This window comes from Electrona antarctica, assembly GCF_951216825.1.
Source record: "Electrona antarctica genome assembly, chromosome: 24".
Lineage (NCBI taxonomy): Eukaryota > Metazoa > Chordata > Actinopteri > Myctophiformes > Myctophidae > Electrona > Electrona antarctica.
In genome coordinates this window covers 15,479,261-15,497,435 of record NC_136803.1, presented here as the reverse complement: position 1 = coordinate 15,497,435, position 18,175 = coordinate 15,479,261, and the positions used below count along the sequence as shown (strand labels likewise).

The 18,175-nt window shown below is 43.1% G+C and overlaps 1 protein-coding gene across 1 annotated transcript; it reads left to right on the top strand.

Moving 5' to 3' along the window:
- The first annotated feature begins 1,209 nt into the window (after positions 1-1,209).
- Positions 1,210-16,780, top strand: slc19a2 (solute carrier family 19 member 2). Its single transcript, XM_079494991.1, has 9 exons — positions 1,210-1,454; positions 5,031-5,119; positions 5,653-5,890; positions 6,370-6,603; positions 8,485-8,628; positions 8,972-9,068; positions 14,741-14,933; positions 15,309-15,450; positions 15,861-16,780. Exons 1-9 carry the CDS (start codon positions 1,332-1,334, stop codon positions 16,008-16,010), a joined length of 1,410 nt encoding a protein of 469 aa, XP_079351117.1. The 5' UTR covers positions 1,210-1,331; the 3' UTR covers positions 16,011-16,780.
- The last annotated feature ends 1,395 nt before the right edge of the window (positions 16,781-18,175 follow it).

Sequence of the window (18,175 nt, the reverse complement as noted above, 5' to 3'; positions counted from 1 at the left end):
TTAGTTCAGATTTTTGGATTTAAAGGGTTAGTTCAGATTTTTGGACTTAAAGCTGTAGGAAATTCTTGCCATTAATATAGTTGTTGCAAAGGCCTATTCATACTCCAGTTTTAGGTGATAAGGTGACCACTGAAAACTACATGACGTCACACCGGTGATAAGCGACTCACCGCCCACCCCAACACATCTCTGTTTTCAATAACCACCTTATCACCTAAAACTGTATGAATAGGCCTTTAATTGATTGTCTGAGTCCTGTGGTGGGAGTTTTGGTCTGGTTTTGGTGAATATTAGTTAGTTCTGGTCATTTGGTGGGGGTCTGGGGGCCACTCTTGAAAAATTAATCCACAAAACTACCGTTGTTTGTATTGTGTTGACCTATTTCTACCATATATCTCAACTTTGGCCCCTTTGTCACATTGAACTATATGTTTTTGTGCTGCTTCTGCTGCTGGCTTAGTGTACTGGACACAAAACAATATTTCCATGTGATAGAGGGGTCAAATAATTTTATGATGGGTCATCACTCATCGCCAGCTGGTCTTGAGGGATTATCTTTTTTATACTTGTTTGCAGTGGTGGAAAGTAACTACCGGTACATTACTTAAGTACTGTACTTTGGTACAATGTTGAGGTATTTGTTGAGTATGTCAAATTTTCAGTACTTTACTTATACTCACTCCACTACATCTCGGAGGAAAATATTGTACTTTTACTCATGCTACATTTATTTGTACAGTTACTAGTTACTTTTCTGATTATGATTAATCCAGATTATGATTATCATTGCAAAACATACATTAACCACCTAAGCCACATTTCGGCATTTGAAAATATCCGATAAATGTGTCGCGAGGCATTGTGAGCTTGTAGATCTGCTATACATTTGAAAACATGTAATGGGGCATTTGGCATAATTAGTACTTTCTGCTAAATGCATTTGGATGCCAATACTTTTGCACTTTTACCCAAGTACATTTTGAATTCCGGACTTTTACTTGTAACATAGTATTTCTAGTACTACTTTGCAGTATTGCTACTTTTACCTAAGTAAATCATTTGAGTACCTTTTCCACCACTGCTTTCAGTGCTTTGTTTGCTTGTTTCGCGAGTTGCTTGTTTCTCTCGCGAAATCTGGCAACACAGTGGGGGGCGGTGTCGTCATTTCCACGCGACGGACTACAAATAAATGACACAAGGAGGAAGCAAGCAAGGTGGAGGAGGTCGTGCGAGATGAATGGAAGAGAAGAGCCAGTGTCACTGAACAGAAGGATGAATATGAAGAAGGGGCAGTGAACAGTTCCTCCGGTACTTCCAGATACCAGACCGACATGTCCTCGTGGCTGTGCCCCACCGTGCTGCTGTGTGTCTACGGCTTCTTCTCCAGCTTCAGACCATACGAGCCTTTCCTCACCGCCTTCCTGCTGCAGGACAAGAACCTCACTCTGACACAGGTATACTTTAATAATAATAGTGATAATAATAATAATTATGAATAAATAATAATACAATAATCTCACGCTCGCTGACACAGGTATACTTTAATAATTATTATTAATAAATAATATAACCTCACGCTCGCTGACACAGGTGCCTTTAGCTCCACTCTAGTCGTCACGGTCGATCACACTCGTGTCTAAAACAATGATTCTCAAACTTTCTTGTCAAATTGATGTCTGTTTTGCCGCACCAGGGGCAGGGACCCCCCAGAAGTGTGTGTTCTCCTCAGAATGGAAATGCTAGGCTTCAAGTTCAAGGGACCTGAGAGACCCCGGGCCCCTTGTATACACTTTCAGGTGGCAAACAATTACTAATGTCATCCAGTCAGGAAAGAGAAACCCCCTCAATGATCAAGCAACTTGTGTTCCAGCCTCTCCCCCTCTCCATCTCTCCCTCTCTCTCTGTCCATCCTCCAGTCCTTTCTTAATTATAAATAAAACATTACAAAACTGTTTCCCAATGTAAACTGTTTATTCCTGTAGGCCTACAAATAAAAAAATGAATAAACTAATCAAATAAACCAAGGAAGCAAATGTCAATGTATGGGCTTGGGTAGATATTAACCTGGCCTGCTGCACAGCAGGTGAGGTGAATGCAATTAAGTTCAAGGGCATGTGTGACTGTTGCTCAAACAACATCCATCTAGCTCAGGGGTTTTCAACAGGTGGTCCATGGACCACTGATGGTCCGTGAAGGTATTCCATGTGGTCCCTGAGCTGACCATGCATTTAGTAATGTAGGATTTGTTGTTTTCTGTCATGCCCGACCGCTCAAAGTGCGATCGGGATCGGCCCGATCAACATCAAGAATGTTTGATATTTGCTCTGCCCCGCTCCGTTTATCCTGTAGTGTGTGGTGCTATCAGATTTCAGATTGAAAACAATCGGCTAGTGTAAGGCCACCTTTAAGCTCTGCAGCTGCACTGAGGGGATTCTGACTGACTGTTTGCTTTGCACAAATTTGCTGCTAACTTGATCTCCAGTGGTACATCTATGTGCTCAGTGAGCACATTTGTTTCTTTATCCTTTTTTTAATTTTTTAGCAATATTAAAAATCACACCCGTGAAGTGAGGGGCGCTCTTATCACAAATCATCTCATTCCGGCCAATCACAATTTGCGTCCTCACCTTCATCTTCAATGTTTGTTAAACAACACACTCCATATTAATTGTCAATGCCATTCAATGTTTGTGTAAACACAATGTTTGTGTGCACAAACCCCCAAAGCTGGACATAGGTCATAGGAGGGGATAGCACCCCTCAAAAATTATGAATATCAGTGCCGATAATCGGTCGACCCCCATTTCTGTGTGCAGTTCTTACACAAAGGCTCTACCTACCCAGGGTAATCCTTCAAGGAATGTTGTTTGAGTCCTAGAAATTGTTAATCCCAAAATCGTGAAGTGTTCCGTCAAGTCAAACCTGGTAATGATTTTACCAGCAACTATTGTCACGGGGCAGCCCAGCCCAGTGCTTCCCAAACTTTTAGCCCATGACTCAAACAAAATAGTGAAAATGGCTCTTTTACAAGCTCACAACGTGGCGCTTTGCGAGTAGTCGGCTATTTTCACTACTACTTGCACGTCTTATTTATGGATTTTCTTAGATTTTTCTACTTCATGAAATTACTGAAACAAATCATTGAATTTGTTTTTTTTTAATTTATGAAAGGTTTTGCTTTTTTTTTGGAGGGGGGATGTTTTTTGAAATAACAATTGGAGGAAGTTACTAATGTTGCTATGGAGAGGAAAGTCTGGAGCTCTCTGGTGGAGCTGCTGTTGCCCCTATGTGACCGACTACGGATAAGTGGTTGAAGATGGATGAAATTGAAACAAAAATAAAGGGACCCATAAAAATGTTTCCGCGATCCACAAATGGGATCCGACCCACTGTTGGGAACCAGTGCTATAGACTACCACCCTGACTTGGAATCAGCCTGGGGACCACTGTTGTGTTGGGTGGGGAGCACACTCAACCATTGACTACTAATAATTTCCTAATGACTATCAGACAATCCGGTGTACTTCCCCCTCTTGAGATTCTAACTCCCTTTTTCTGTTTGTATGTCTTGACCTCCAACTTGTCAGTAAATTACTACATGGATGGTCATCATGGGTCACCAGATCATTCAGTTCACGGTTTCTCAACTAGTGGAAATATTATTTCTTTTTTATTAATCAACAAATCCTACATTACTAAATGCATGGTCAGGGACCACATGCAATACCTACACGGACCACCTTTTGAAAACCCCTGGTATAGACTAACGGGGACCACACACACCCCCACACACTAACTACATACACTGACACTTGGTGCCTGACATGTAAATTGGTGCCTGGAGGGGAGGTGAACCGGTGACCTGATTACGAGACCACCTCTCTCTCCCCACTACTAAACCAAGGGTTCCCAAACTTTTCAGGCCGTGACCCCCCCCCCAAAAGAACCATATTTGAACTGGGAACGGTGCCACCCTGGCAAGCACTTGGATTGTAACTAGCATTACATTTTAAGTTTGACTCCACAGATAAATATTGTGCAAATGGCTGAACCGCAAGCTCTCGAGGCGTTGTTGTGAGCTTGTAGATCGGCTATTTTTACAATGTTTGCCTATTATGTAATCAGTGCATTTTGTATTAAAAAGGTCTTAAGTCATTGAACTGTAACTTAAATGTTCAGATACCCTGTGTAAACTGTTTGAGGTTTGCAAAAATGTAAAGTGCATTATACATTAACCCAGGGGTTTTCAACAGGTGGTCTGTGGACCACTGGTGGTCCAAGGACCCTAACCTGCATTTAGTAATGTAGATTCTTTTTTTTTATGTCTTTCCACTAGTTGAGAAACCGTGAAGTGAATGACCTGGTGACCTCTGTCCAATCGTCCATGTAGTCATTTTACTGACAAGTTGGCGGTCAAGAAATTTAACAGAAAAGGAGAGTTAGAATCTCAAGAGGGGGAAGTGCACCGGATTGTCTGGTTGAGTCATTATTAGGAAACTATTAGTAGTCAGTGGACCATTGGTTGAGAAACAGTGGGATGTGTATACACATGGGATGCATGTTACAAAAGCTCTAATCTTAGCCTATATCCCCACCAAACACAACAGTGGTCCCCAGGTTGATTCTTAGTCAGGGTGGTGGTCCCTCATTCACAATCAGTTGAAAACCACTGCATTAACCCATTAAGGACGGGAACCCCTCTTTGTAACTACACCTTTCAAGACGGGAAGGTTGTTGCTGTACAGTGTATATAGCAACATAATTTAAGGTTTTTCAGAACTTTGGTCAGGATTTGGAAGGCGCTTTAAAAAATAATCTGCCTGCATGTCCTAAAGATGTTAATTGTAGTATTTATACTGTATGTTGGTTTGATTACTGCTGAGTGAGAAAACAATGTTGGACATCATAAGTTAATCAAGAAATCTTGGGTACCCCAGTTTGGGAGCCAGTGCTAAATAAACTCATTCAAGCTCATATTAACCACCTAAAATGAAAATTAATTCAGTTCTCTTGTTCTTTCACCTTTTCAGGTAGTGAATGAGATCTACCCAATATGGACGTACTCCTACCTGGTGCTGCTGTTCCCCGTGTTCCTGGCCACAGACTACCTGTGCTACAGGTACTGTTAACAGTTTGACTGCGGAATTAATTAAATCGCAATGCATACGTTCATTGCCTGGATCTCACTAACCTTTGAAGAACGACCGCGCCGACATCATCGTTCCTTTTCATGAAAATCCGCTTTACAATGGTGTGATCTTTTGTCGTAGTGTTGAAAAATAATCCAAAGTGGCGATCACAGCAACAGAGCGCCGGAGGAGAAACACCCCCACTGCACGCCACCACCGCCGCCATTGGAATGCATTGGGCCTCAATTTCCCAGAACCCTTTGCATGCCAGTGCGGCGGATGTTTTTCCGATGACGTAATCAAAATGCATCACCTATCCCACTCTGTCTGATGAAAACCCTGCAAGTCTTAAAACGTATTAAAAATGCAAATTAAACAATGAAATCATAACTCGTGAAATATCCCTTTTAAGGTAAGAAAGTGGTTAATCTCGTTTAACTGCTCTGCCCTCTGGGCGACTGCTTTTCCCCCGTGGCGGCGGCATAATAAAGCTATAATCCATCTATGTGTGTATTATTATCAGGCCCGTTCTGCTGCTGCAGGCAGCCAGCCTGGTCGTCACCTACTCTGTGCTGCTGTCGGCGCGGGGCGTCATGTCCATGCAGCTGGTGGAGCTGTTCTTCGGCCTGGCTACGGCGGCCGACGTGGCCTACTACTCCTACATCTACAGCGTGGTGGAGCCGGCGCGCTACCAGAGGGTGACGGGCTACTGCCGCGGCGTCTCGCTGCTGGGCTCGGCCGCAGGCTCCCTGCTGGGACAGGTACGGTACAATTGGGCATTTAGCAGACACTCTTAATCCAGAGCGATTTTCAGTAAGCAAGAACAACGCAAGTGAATGCATCACATTTAAATTCATAGAAATGGTAATCTAAGAACCTATATCGTCTTAACAGTAGAATATTGAAACTATAAACTAACATAGTACATTGAAGCTATAAACACTATAGGATGGGATGTTGTGATGCGTTTGTAAAATTGTATTTCTTAATCTACCACTTGACATGGTAGAGTAAAGCTCAGTATAAAAGGCTGCTGGCGACAAACGGATTCAGTTTGTGGTAGGATGGATGAGAGCTATAGAGCTCCACCATGTCACCTGTTTTGGACCTCCTGTTTAAATGTATTTTGTATTTTTGAGTCGTTGCACTGTACAAGCACCTGCCTCTGTACAAAGACATTAGTTTAGACTGGTCATCAGGTCTCACTGGGACTCACTGCCCCCTCTCCCCCACTGGACAGCTGCTGGTGTCCGTGCTCCACGTCCCTCTGTGCTACCTGGTGGGCCTCACCCTGGCGTCGGCCGTCTCTGCCTTCCTGGCGCCCTGGTTCCTGCCTGTGGCCAGCAAGAGCTTGTTCTTCCACAACAAGGGCGCGGGGGACAGGGTGGAGCCTCCGGGCCTCCTCGGGGACCACACGGAGGACTCGGAGAGCAAAGTTCCTCTGAGTGTAGATGACTGCGACCTGACGACGGCGGTGAGTCGCTCGTTTTTTTCTAAAGGAGAATGTTAATTCTACAGATGTTTGAATATGGACATCAGAAGTTTCTGCCGGACAGCGACTCATTCAAAATATGACTAAATGAAATGAATTCCGGGCACACTCGCCCATACCAGCATTTTAAGCAGTATCGGCAGCTTTTCCGATACTGGTATCAGAACAACTCTACTGATTTCTTCTCACTTGTACCCTGCTCGTGCACTACAGCAGAGGTTCTCAAACCTCTGTCACGAGGAATGGCAGATATACAAGCTCACAACGGGGACCGCATGTAATTCCGACGGAGCATTAGTCCGCATGTTGGACATGCGCTGCTCCCGTGCTTGCGGTTATGGTTAGGTTAGGGTTTGAGGTGGGTTGTCGTTTGTCGGACCAATGACTAGTCTGAACTACGTACTGCACCCGCTCACAACACGTCACAACTTGACGTGAGCTTGTAGATTGACTTGGCAAGGAGGTTTGGTGCTCAGTCTTACTAAGTATAGAGAGGGTCTATAGTGGTTAAACGTGATATTGACAAAATCAAATTTTATCCCCATTAGCTTCCACAAAGTGGTCGCTAGTCTTCCTGGGGTCCACACAAAAATGTATACAATAAAAACGGATAATTGAAATTTAAAACGGACAAGATCTAGTTATCAGCTAAAACGGTGAAGTCGCTCAACAACGACCAATGGTAACAAATACAGTGTTTACACAAAAAAAAATACAATAAGGTACAAAAAATAGAAAAAAACTAAACTTCATCTATAAAGGACTCCTCAATTTATGTTTAAGTAATTGTTTTATCGAAAATCTGCTTCTGGTTTGTCTCAGATTTAAAGGGAGCATATTCCAAGCTGAAAAAGCTCTATGTAGAACAGTTCTCTTCATACTATTTTCAACACACTGGAGGCTGTTGCCCAATCTCTGCGAGGCCAAAACCAGTTGCTTCAGTGCGTTTCATGTTACAGACAGTTAGTTGCCCAAGGTGAGAATGTAGCTTTAGACTGAAGGACGCACAACTAGGTCTGTCACAATTATTACACAATCACCAAAAAGCTATATTTGAGATAATCCTAATTATTCTTTGCCTAATTGTCAATGTTCATATACTTCGAAACATTTGTAAAAGTATAGTATGAGATATATATATATATATATATATATATATATATATATATATATATATATTTTTTTTTTAACCTAGTCACATTTCAATCAATGTGGCATAAGAAAATAATAAATATTCATGTGAATACATCGTTGAATATCGTCTCTCGTGGTTGGACACCTCATATGTCTAAAACTGTTTTTCAGGATTAAAAAGTAGCAGAACTGAAGGGTTGAACAGCACAGTTTGGGCTAACGGATGACAACACTGTTACTGACGGGTTGGATAACACGGTGAACCGAGTGTACCGACAAAGTCTTAAGTTAACCATTCAGGACGGGAACCCCTTTTGATGTTAAGCAGTATGTTTTTCTTAATGGCTACTGAAAAATAGCAGATCTACAAGCTCATCTGCTATTCTTGAAAAATCGTGAATGTGGCACAAATCTTTGAATTTAGATTCTTTCAGAGCAAACTTTTTTAACTCAAATCTTGCTTCTGGAGGATCCCTGGAACCACATATTTTCAGATGGGGTCGGTGGCCAATTACATACATTTTCTGGGGTCCATGACATGTCCTTGACATTTATGAAATGTCAAGGACCTTTTAAACTTTAAAAACCACTGCTATAAAAACGTACGTTTTTCAGAAAACGGTCATGATTTAGAAGACATTTGTAGAGTCTGATCTTAATGGGGTCACTCTGTATCATCATGACGCATCTGGCTCATTTTGACTTTAGTCACTGTGGTCTCCTCTCCAGGTCCCCAGGGACAGCCAGGCCACCGGCGGGAGCCACAGCAGTGTGTTGCGCCTCCTGTGGGAGGACTTCCTCCAGTCCTACTCGTGTCGCCCCCTTCTGGCGTGGTCGGCGTGGTGGGCCCTGTCCACCTGCGGCTACTTCCAGGTAGGCCTGTCGCCAATCTTAACACATTTGTTTTGAGGGGCGCTAGCCCCTCCTATGCCCAGCTTTGTGTGTTTGTGTGTACCACAGAGTGAGGATTTGATTGGAAATTGGAACATTTAATATGAAAATTAATTCAATGTTTGCCTTTTAGGCTTCGTAATAAAAGTGCACAGGGCAGATATGAAAAATAACTTAAATATACCAAGAAATTACTGACATTTTTATAAAAATGGCATCCACATGTATGTACATGCAGACGATTATGTCTTGCGACCAAATAATTAGCAAATTTGCAATTGGACGATTATACTGTATGTACTAATTTTGCCACGCCTATTTCCAGGTGCTCAACTACGCCCAGGCGCTGTGGGAAGAGGTCCTGCCCTCGCAGCACTCTGACATCTACAACGGCTACGTGGAGACTCTGTCCACACTGATAGGTGAGGCTACACGTGGTCGCTGTTAAGGCCTATTCATAGTCTGGATTTTCGGTGATGTGGTAACCACCTGTAATAACGTGGAGCGGTGGTGAATAAAAACAGAGCGAAGGGCTGGGGAGAGCGGTGGTTTGCTCTTCACCATGTTTGCTCTTCTTCATGTTGTAGTTGCGGTGGTCACCTCACCACCGATAAATCAGACTATGAGTATCGCTTTATTTAAATCATGGCTAACCAAACATGTTGTTGCGGTGGACTTTTTTGTCTTTTTTTTTGCCACAGACAAACAAATTGTGCGGACAATAATAAATGCATAAAAGAGATGGCCCTGAATGACCATAACAGGTCTGTAACACTTGAGAGTGTACAACTGGAACCAAATCGATCCCTAAAGCCAAATTCCAATACCCAAAATCTCGGCCACTAGCTCACTCCCACTCGGGTCATTCCAGCTTTAACCGGAAATGGTTAACGTTCCAATTGTTAATGTGCTCCATCGAGTGGAGGAGCAGAGTTGGCTCTCCGAGAGCGCATAGAGCGAGTGTACCAGATGCAGGCCCGGTGGGGTTTTTTTTGTCTCCTCGCGGCGGATTTCTGCATCACGTGTGCATGTTTTCTTTCCTTCTCCAGTGACATAAGTCCTCCTTCTCCACATGTGGCACAGAAAACACTGCTTGAAACCCGATACTATGCGGCTGACCCAACACTATGCGGCTGACCCAACACATGCATGCATGCGCACACATTCAACTAAAAAGCATTGCTGTTTGTTGAAGAGACACATTTTTGCTGAATTAATAGAGCTTCAGAATGATAAAGTAGCCCATCTATCTATTATACATTTGAAAACGTGTGCCCAAGCCCAGGAAAGGAACATAAAGTCACCAGCTACTACGTCACTGACACGCTGCAACACGCTGCAACACACACTGCAACAACACACTAACACGACACAGCCTTACCCTCCGCGTCGATCCACGGCTATCTCCTCATGTCGCGCCACACGCCCACACTCAACAACACCCGCGTAAAAACTGTCATTGCACTGACACTACAGCCGCCTCCCGTCCAGACTCACAAACAATATCAATATCAATAATAAACACAAACACGCCACAAGCACCGACACCCCCGCCTAATTTGTTGCCAGGTCTATGAAAACAAGCCCAGAAAAAATGCCATTCAACACGCTACTTACAACTCGCTTACAATTCGCGGACCTGGCAACACTGCATCCTGTTTTCCCATTGGCTACGCTTGCTACAACACGCATTTGCACTGCATCTTGGGAGCAACACAGCTTAATGTAGGGGTCACCGATTGCTGTGCTACATCCCCCTCATGTTCTCACCACCCCGTTCGGCTACACCACACACACTAACCTACACAATTCTCCACATGCAACACAGGGCCCTTATTGGCTAGCCCCCTCACATGGCGATCCCCACGCTGCAAAACACAGGGCAGCCAGACACACACACACACACACACACACACACACACACACACTCATTCTAACTTGGATGGACAGCGCCGCGATTACATACAGTTTACCATACGTCCTCTTCTGGGGGCCTGTCCGGCCAGTCCGGGTGGTTTTATACATTCCTTCAAATGTCCGGGGTTTTACACGTATCGCCTGTAGTGTATCGCTACGCTCACAGACCATTCACACCAATGTGTATTACAATGCACGTTCAATGGTTCGTAGTGGAAAAACACTGTGAGAGGTGGACTTTCAGCCCGAACCCCGGAATGTGTATTCTTCATAACTCTGCATGCGCTGCACGCTGACACCACTACCACTGGTCCCGACCGCAGATCAGAGAAAGGCTCGCTGGCTGCTCCGCTGTCTGCAGATAGACAGACAGCGGAGAACTATCTCATCATTGACATGCAGAAAAAGTAGGCTGCTGTTTTCTTAGCTTTGTGACTGACCAATGAGAAGCACATTGTATTGTCTGCAAAGGAACTATGTGTCTGTCACAAATACAAGTTCTGTCCTGCAAGCCCATGTCATGTCAACACAGACAAGGCAGCTGTGCGCGCGGTGAGTCCTGCAAATTATAATGACCCAATATTATTTTGTACAACCTAGCAAAGCATAACATATGATGGTTTGGATAATAGGCTGGTCTCTCTTTTTACAACAGATAAGCCATTGCATACAGGTTCTCAAACTTTTTAAATTCAAGGACCCCCATAACTCTGAGAGTCAAACCAAATGGACCCATAAGAGTCCCATTTCATTCCATTTCTACAGTATCAGAGTTAAAAGTTATACAACACTCCATTTGGTTACATTTGTACACTCTCAGAGTTACAGACCTGTAAGGGTCCATTTGGGTCCATGTGTTACACTCTCACAGTTACAGACCTATAATGGGTCCATTTGGAACCCCCTCAAGGAACCATGAGGGTCCCTGGATCACACCTTTCACAGCCACTGCTTTAAATAAATACATAACTAATATACAGCATATTTGACCCATTTATTGTTAGGCTATAGATTCTTTTGACATCTCAATTTAACAGAACCGCCCACGCACGGCACATGCACGACGTGCACGACGTGCACGCGCATGTGCACATCCACATCCACATGCACGCGCGCATGTGTCCTTTTTGGTAATTCAGAATATGGTATGCCTACACAGTTACAATAATGCAAACACGCAAATCGCACAAACGACTGCGTCGACACCTGGCGTGGAACAAACGGGACGAACCGAGGCGCATATATGGATAACAACAACACTACACGCGCGCGCGCGCGCACGCGCTGCAACACAAAACAGCTGCATAAAACGCGTGTCACTGTGGACTTCTGTATCTGTGGACTTCTGTATCGCAACGCGGGGCAACGCAACTCTGGGATGAGCGGGCCGAAGGCCCGCGAAATTCTAGTAGCCTACATATGTGAAATGAAAGGACCACAACAAGCCACTGGCTTTATTGCGTTGTGTGATATAAGCATAATAAAAGTATAGGCTATATAAATATAGGCTATATTGTGCGCACTTCATCTGCCTCAAAAGCTAGCTGCTATGAATGACGGTGACAAATGTGGTGATTTATACGATCAAAAAGGGCTGCGGGCAGGTCAGGAATTAACTTCACAATCATAATATAAGTTTGCGCATCCTGGTGCTTATTCACTTCACGAGGCAAATCCAAGTCTCCACTACTCTATCCTCGCTTCGAAAGTTGGCTTAAGGGTCCAGTTGGTTCCATTTGTACACAAATAAAACATTTGAGATCCACTATGACTAGTGGACTGCTAATGTGCCACACTACAGTGTCGTAGTAAATGAGTTTCATAGATATTCAGAAGAAAACACTTTCAGCATTCAGTAATTGATTATTATGTAATTCAGTAATTATGATCAAAATAAGAGCATCACAATGGTGTGTAAAATAGAAAATATAAATATTTTGCCACTGACACATTTGTTGTACGTGTAATAATAATAATAATAAGCTTTATTTATATAGCACCTTTCATACAGGGTTGCAGTTCAAAGTGCTTCACAGGCAGGACATACATCAAGTGCTTTACAGTTAGGTCATATGTTATATCAAACACAATGCAAGACAAGACAAGACAGTGAATGTGCATAAAGTCAGACATCGAGATAAAAATAGGCATAAGGTATTTGTTAGAGAAAAAAATCATAATAATTAATAAAAAATAAAATACATGATGGGAAGCCTCAAAGTGCTACAGTAGGGTGGAGAAGGCTAATCTGAAGAGGTGTGTTTTTAGTTTTTGTTTGAAAATGTTGGTGGAGTTGGCCTCTGATTTCCTGCGGAATTGTGTTCCATAATTTTGGTGCATAGGAAGAGAATGCGGCCTCTCCTATTTTCTTTCGTAGTTTATTTTTTCCTTTTGTGGTTAGTAAACCTGCTGTTGAGGATCTTAATGTTCTGGATGGAGTGTATGATGGTAAGAAATCTGTTATGTATGCAGGGCCTTGGCTGTTGAGTGCTTTGTAAACTATGAGTAGTACCTTAAAATCTATTCTATGGGAGACCGGAAGCCAGTGGAGGGTGTGCAAGACTGGTGTGATGTGTTCTCTTTTCTTTGTTTTCGTTAATAATCTAGCAGCAGAGTTTTGTATGAGTTGTAGTCTGTCTATGGCCATTTTTGGTAATCCTGTGAATAGAGCGTTGCAGTAATCTAGGCGGCTAGTGACAAAAGCATGGATGATTTTTTCAGCATCTGGTTGTGATAGGAAGGGTCGTATCTTGGCTATATTTCTGAGATGAAAAAATGCAATTTTGGTTATTTTGTTGATGTGGGATGTGAAATTGAGGTCTGAATCTATTATCACTCCAAGGCTGGTTACTTGTGGTTTGACCCACGCGGCTAGATGTCCTAGAGAGTTCATCACCTGATCTCTTTTTATCTTAGGGCCTACCAGTAGCACCTCTGTTTTATTTTCGTTTAGTTTTAATAGGTTTGCGCTCATCCAGTCGGTTATATCCCTGATGCAGGCGGTGAGGTGGTTTACTGCATCTGTGTTGTGAGGTTCTATAGAAATGTATAATTGTGTGTCATCTGCGTATGAGTGATAATTAACGTTGTGCTTTCTAATGATGTCTCCTAGAGGGAGCATATAGAGAGAGAACAATAGGGGCGCAAGGTTACTCCCTTGAGCGACACCAAAGGGGACAGCATGTTTGCCAGATACACTGTCTCCCAGGCGAACACAGAATTGTCTCCCTGTGATGTAGGTTCGTAGCCAGTTTAGGACTTTACCATTTAGCCCAACAATATTTTTAAGACGATGGAGTAGTATGTTGTGGTCTACCAGGTCAAATGCCGCGCTTAAATCCAGGAGGACTAGCACCGACACCTTCCCAGCATCCATGTTGACTCTGAGGTCACTGACTATTTTTGTCAATGCTGTTTCTGTACTGTGATTTGCCCTGAATCCGGATTGAAGAGGGTCTAGGATATTGTTATCTGTGATAAATTGGTTTAATTGTAGAAATACTGCTTTTTCAAGGATTTTGCTCAGAAATGGGAGGTTTGATATGGGTCTGTAGTTCTCCAAGTTGTTGCTATCCAAGTTGGGCTTTTTCAGTAGTGGTTTTATGATGGCTGTTTTGAGTACCTCTGCACAGACTCCTGTTTCTAGGGATGTGTTTATTATCTGCAGGACTATGGATGAGATACTGTTAAAAACATTCTTAAAAAGAGTGGCAGGGATTGGGTCAAAAATATATGATGATGGTTTGATTTTGCTAACGATCTTGTTTAGTTCCTCTATTGAGATGCTGTTAAAATTGTTCATGGTGTTATGTCTAACTGTCTGTGTGCTGGAGTGATCCCTGGCTGATGAAGCTATATTGTTCCTGATGGATGTTATTTTATTGCTAAAAAAAAGTGCAAAATCCTCACATTTCTGTGGGGAGGATGACGGTTCTGAGGTGGGGCGGGGGTTAAGTAGGTTGTCTATGGTGTTAAAAAGAACCCTAGAATTATTTTTATTGTAGTCTCACAGCCTCAACCTGATGGCCTCAAAAGTCTAATATCTCCCCCGAAACATGGGCAATTGCCTTTGGCTTAGTGGTTAAGATGTTTGCTTCCCACATAGGATTCCCGGGTGTTACATATGGACATGTTGATGACCCCTGGTTCTGACCTCTCTCTCTCTCTCTCTCCACAGGGGCGCTGGCAGCGTTGGCGGTGGGCTACGTGCAGGTGTCCTGGGCCGTGTGGGGAGAGCTGGCGTTGTGCGTGTTCTCCGTGGTCATGGCCGCCTCGGTCTACATCATGGACCTGGTCAGGAACATCTGGGTATGCTACGCATCCTATGTGCTCTTCAGGGCCACGTACGTGCTGCTCATCACCATCGCCACGTGAGTTACACCACCACCTCTCCACCCATACAACGAGGAAAGCTATATTTTAGATTTCAAACGTTTTTACGTTATGTTTTTACAGCGTCACACCTCAAAAGTAGCAGATCCATAAGCTCGAAAGTTTTGAACTTTTAGATCTGCTACTTTTGCTATTTTATTTGAAACCTGAAAAGTAACACTTTTGGACATTTCTTTTGGACCTGACAGACTACATATTGAGATGATGAGATATACGTTATTGTCCCACAAGGGACAATAACGTTTTCAGAAAATGTAGCTAGTTCTTAGAATTGTCCTCAGGTCTAACTGGTTAATGAATACATCCAGACAGGTTGATCACTAGTTTATAAAAAGAAATGTGTTTACCTGCAGGTACCAGATAGCGGCTAACTTGAGCATGCAGCGCTACGCGCTGGTGTTTGGAGTGAACACCCTGGTGGCTCTGCTGCTGCAGTCTCTGCTCACCGTGGTGGTGGTGGACAGCAGAGGCCTCGGCCTGGACGTCTTCACTCAGGTGAGGAACTCTGCTGGCCTCGGTCTGACCCTGACCAAACTGCTTCATGTCAAGGACCCCCAAATTGACACTCATTAGCCCTCAGACCCCCATTTGAAAATATATGCCAGGGACCCCCATTTAATTCCATTTCTATCTCTGGGACCCCAATTTATATTGTAAAATCAAAGTTAATTTAACTCAGAGTGTACAAATGGAACCAAACTCTGAGTTACAGACCCATAAGGGTCCATTTGGTTCCAAACTATCATTTAGCTGGGGACCCCCTAGAACTCCCTCAAGGACCCCTGGGGTTCCCCGGACCCCACTTTGGGAACCACTGCTGTAATGAACCAGGGGGGAAGGTGTTGTCATGTGGTTCTTTGATTTATTTTACAAGAGAGAATCTCTCCTCTCGTCTTTGCCTGCAGTTTCTCATCTACGGCTGCTACTTTGCCGCGATCGCCTCCGTCTTCCTCCTGGCGGGACTCTACAGGCTGGCCTCCAGGAGGCGCTCTACGCCAGACGTCCCAGACGATCCCCTCCAAGAACTCAGTTCTGACCGAACACAACCTCTATGATAAGTGGCAGCCACCAAGACGTTGTGTTCCTTATCGACAGTAGCACTAAAGGGGCGCCAGTGGCTTATGGGTAGAGTGGGGTAGAGTCTGTGGCCGGTAGCGGTTTGATCCTGGGCTCCCCCAGAGTTGGTGTCAAAGTGTCCTTGAGCAATACTTTGAACCCCCAATTGCTCCTGATGTGAAACGTGAGGTTCCCAGTTTGATCCCATACTCCTCCAGAGTTGTTGTCGAAGTGTCCTTGAGCAAGACTCTGAACCCTTAATTGCTCCTGATGTGCATGTTGGTGCCTTGTATGGTTTCCTCTGCCGTGTGTGTGTGTGTGGGTGTGGGTGACTGGGTGAATGCAATACACAATGCTATGTAAAGCGCTTTGGATAAAAGCGCTTTATAAATGCACCATTTAAAGCCCACATGCACTAGGGCAGGTGGCAATCGGTTACTCAAAGTGAGCGGTTGTGTTTTCTGCGTGGTTTCACACGGTAGAGTGCGAACACTTATTGACGAACAGACAATCTGTAGAAGGTTACAATGCTCACTGTAAAATACAGAAGGTCAGAAGGGTGTAAACATAGTACATGCCAATCTTATGCAAACTCTTCAATTTGGTTTTCATTTGTACACTTTCAGAGTTAGGTTAACAGTCTGGATTTGTACCTATCAGTACATTTTAAGAACATATTCTAAAATCAGCAGTTCTTTCACTGAAGTAGACTTTCGTTCTCAGCTACTTTTGGAAAAGCAATAATTAAAAAGAGGTTACAGTAATAACACTAATGCTACACATTGTATTGTAACGCACGTTAGTCACAAATCTCAAAGTGTTACTTGGCATAAAAAGTCACGCAAATAGATTAGATAATTGTGCTGTTATTCCATTTTCTTTCAGAATGATATTCTGAACTGAAGATGAGATCTGTTGGTAGGATGGTATTCATATTGAAATTGTTGCATAAGGATGTAACTAGAGGTGTCCGATAATATTAGCAGATATTAGATATTATCCGATATCACACTTTTACAGTATCGTTTTTTTATTTATTACGTCAACTGCTGTATGGGTTTATGAATGCATCCAGTGAGGCATCACAATACATTTAGGCATACTATTAATTCCACGACGGGAGATAATATGTGCTGTTGATACCTATAACGATATCGGTAGATATCAGAATTGGAAATTAAGTGTTTGGAAAATCTGATATCGGCGAAAAAGCCGATATTTAACCATATGTGACCAGATTTGACTGAGAGACTGCCATCGCGCAAATTACAGCTTTTCACCAGAGGAGAAAAACTTTTTTTTTAAATTTTTTTCCAAAATGAGTTTATAGCACAGGCAGACTCTTCACATACTAGAGCATGTCTGAAATAAGTGTCAGAGCTGAAATCGACATGTAAATATGAAATAAATGCTTAAACATGTAGCTAGGTGTAATGTTAGAGACCACAGTGAACCTTTCAAGCCTGTTTTCTCAACTCGCTGTTTTCTGCAAGACATAACTCTATGAGCCATATCTTCAAAACTGGTGGGCCAAACTGAACAACCAATATGTAAATTTGAAGCTATGATTCCCTGCTTGACATGAAAAAACGAAAATTAAAAAAAATCCAATGGCAGTCCCTCAGTCAAATTTAGTCACATATGTAACGGTTACTGTTACACACCTGTTTGTTTGACACATTCAGGATGTAAACGTAAGCATCTACGTTGCTGTTCTATTACCACTGAACTGTAGAAGGGATTGCTTTGTGGGATGCATTCAGGATGTAACCATAATAATTAATATGCAACATTTATTTATATATATATATATTTTTATAATTACGTTTATCACTGACATTTTGGGTCACATGCAAAGTCATTATGTGCACACTCTCTTTGGATACTTGAAATCGCTGCCTTAACGTTTCCATAGTGCCTAGGCAAAGGGTTCCTGAACTTTTAAGGCCGTGACCCCCCCCCCAAAATATTCCTATTTGAACTGGGGACCCCCCTCCCCACACTGACAACTTGACAAGCACTTGGAATTGTAGGAGTTGAGGCCTTATGTTTTGTTTGACTTGGTGTCACAGTTAAACAATGTGAAAATAGCCGATCTGCAAGCTCACAACACGTGTCGTTTTAGCTGCCAACAGCGCATACTTTATTGATGGGCCTAGTGCAA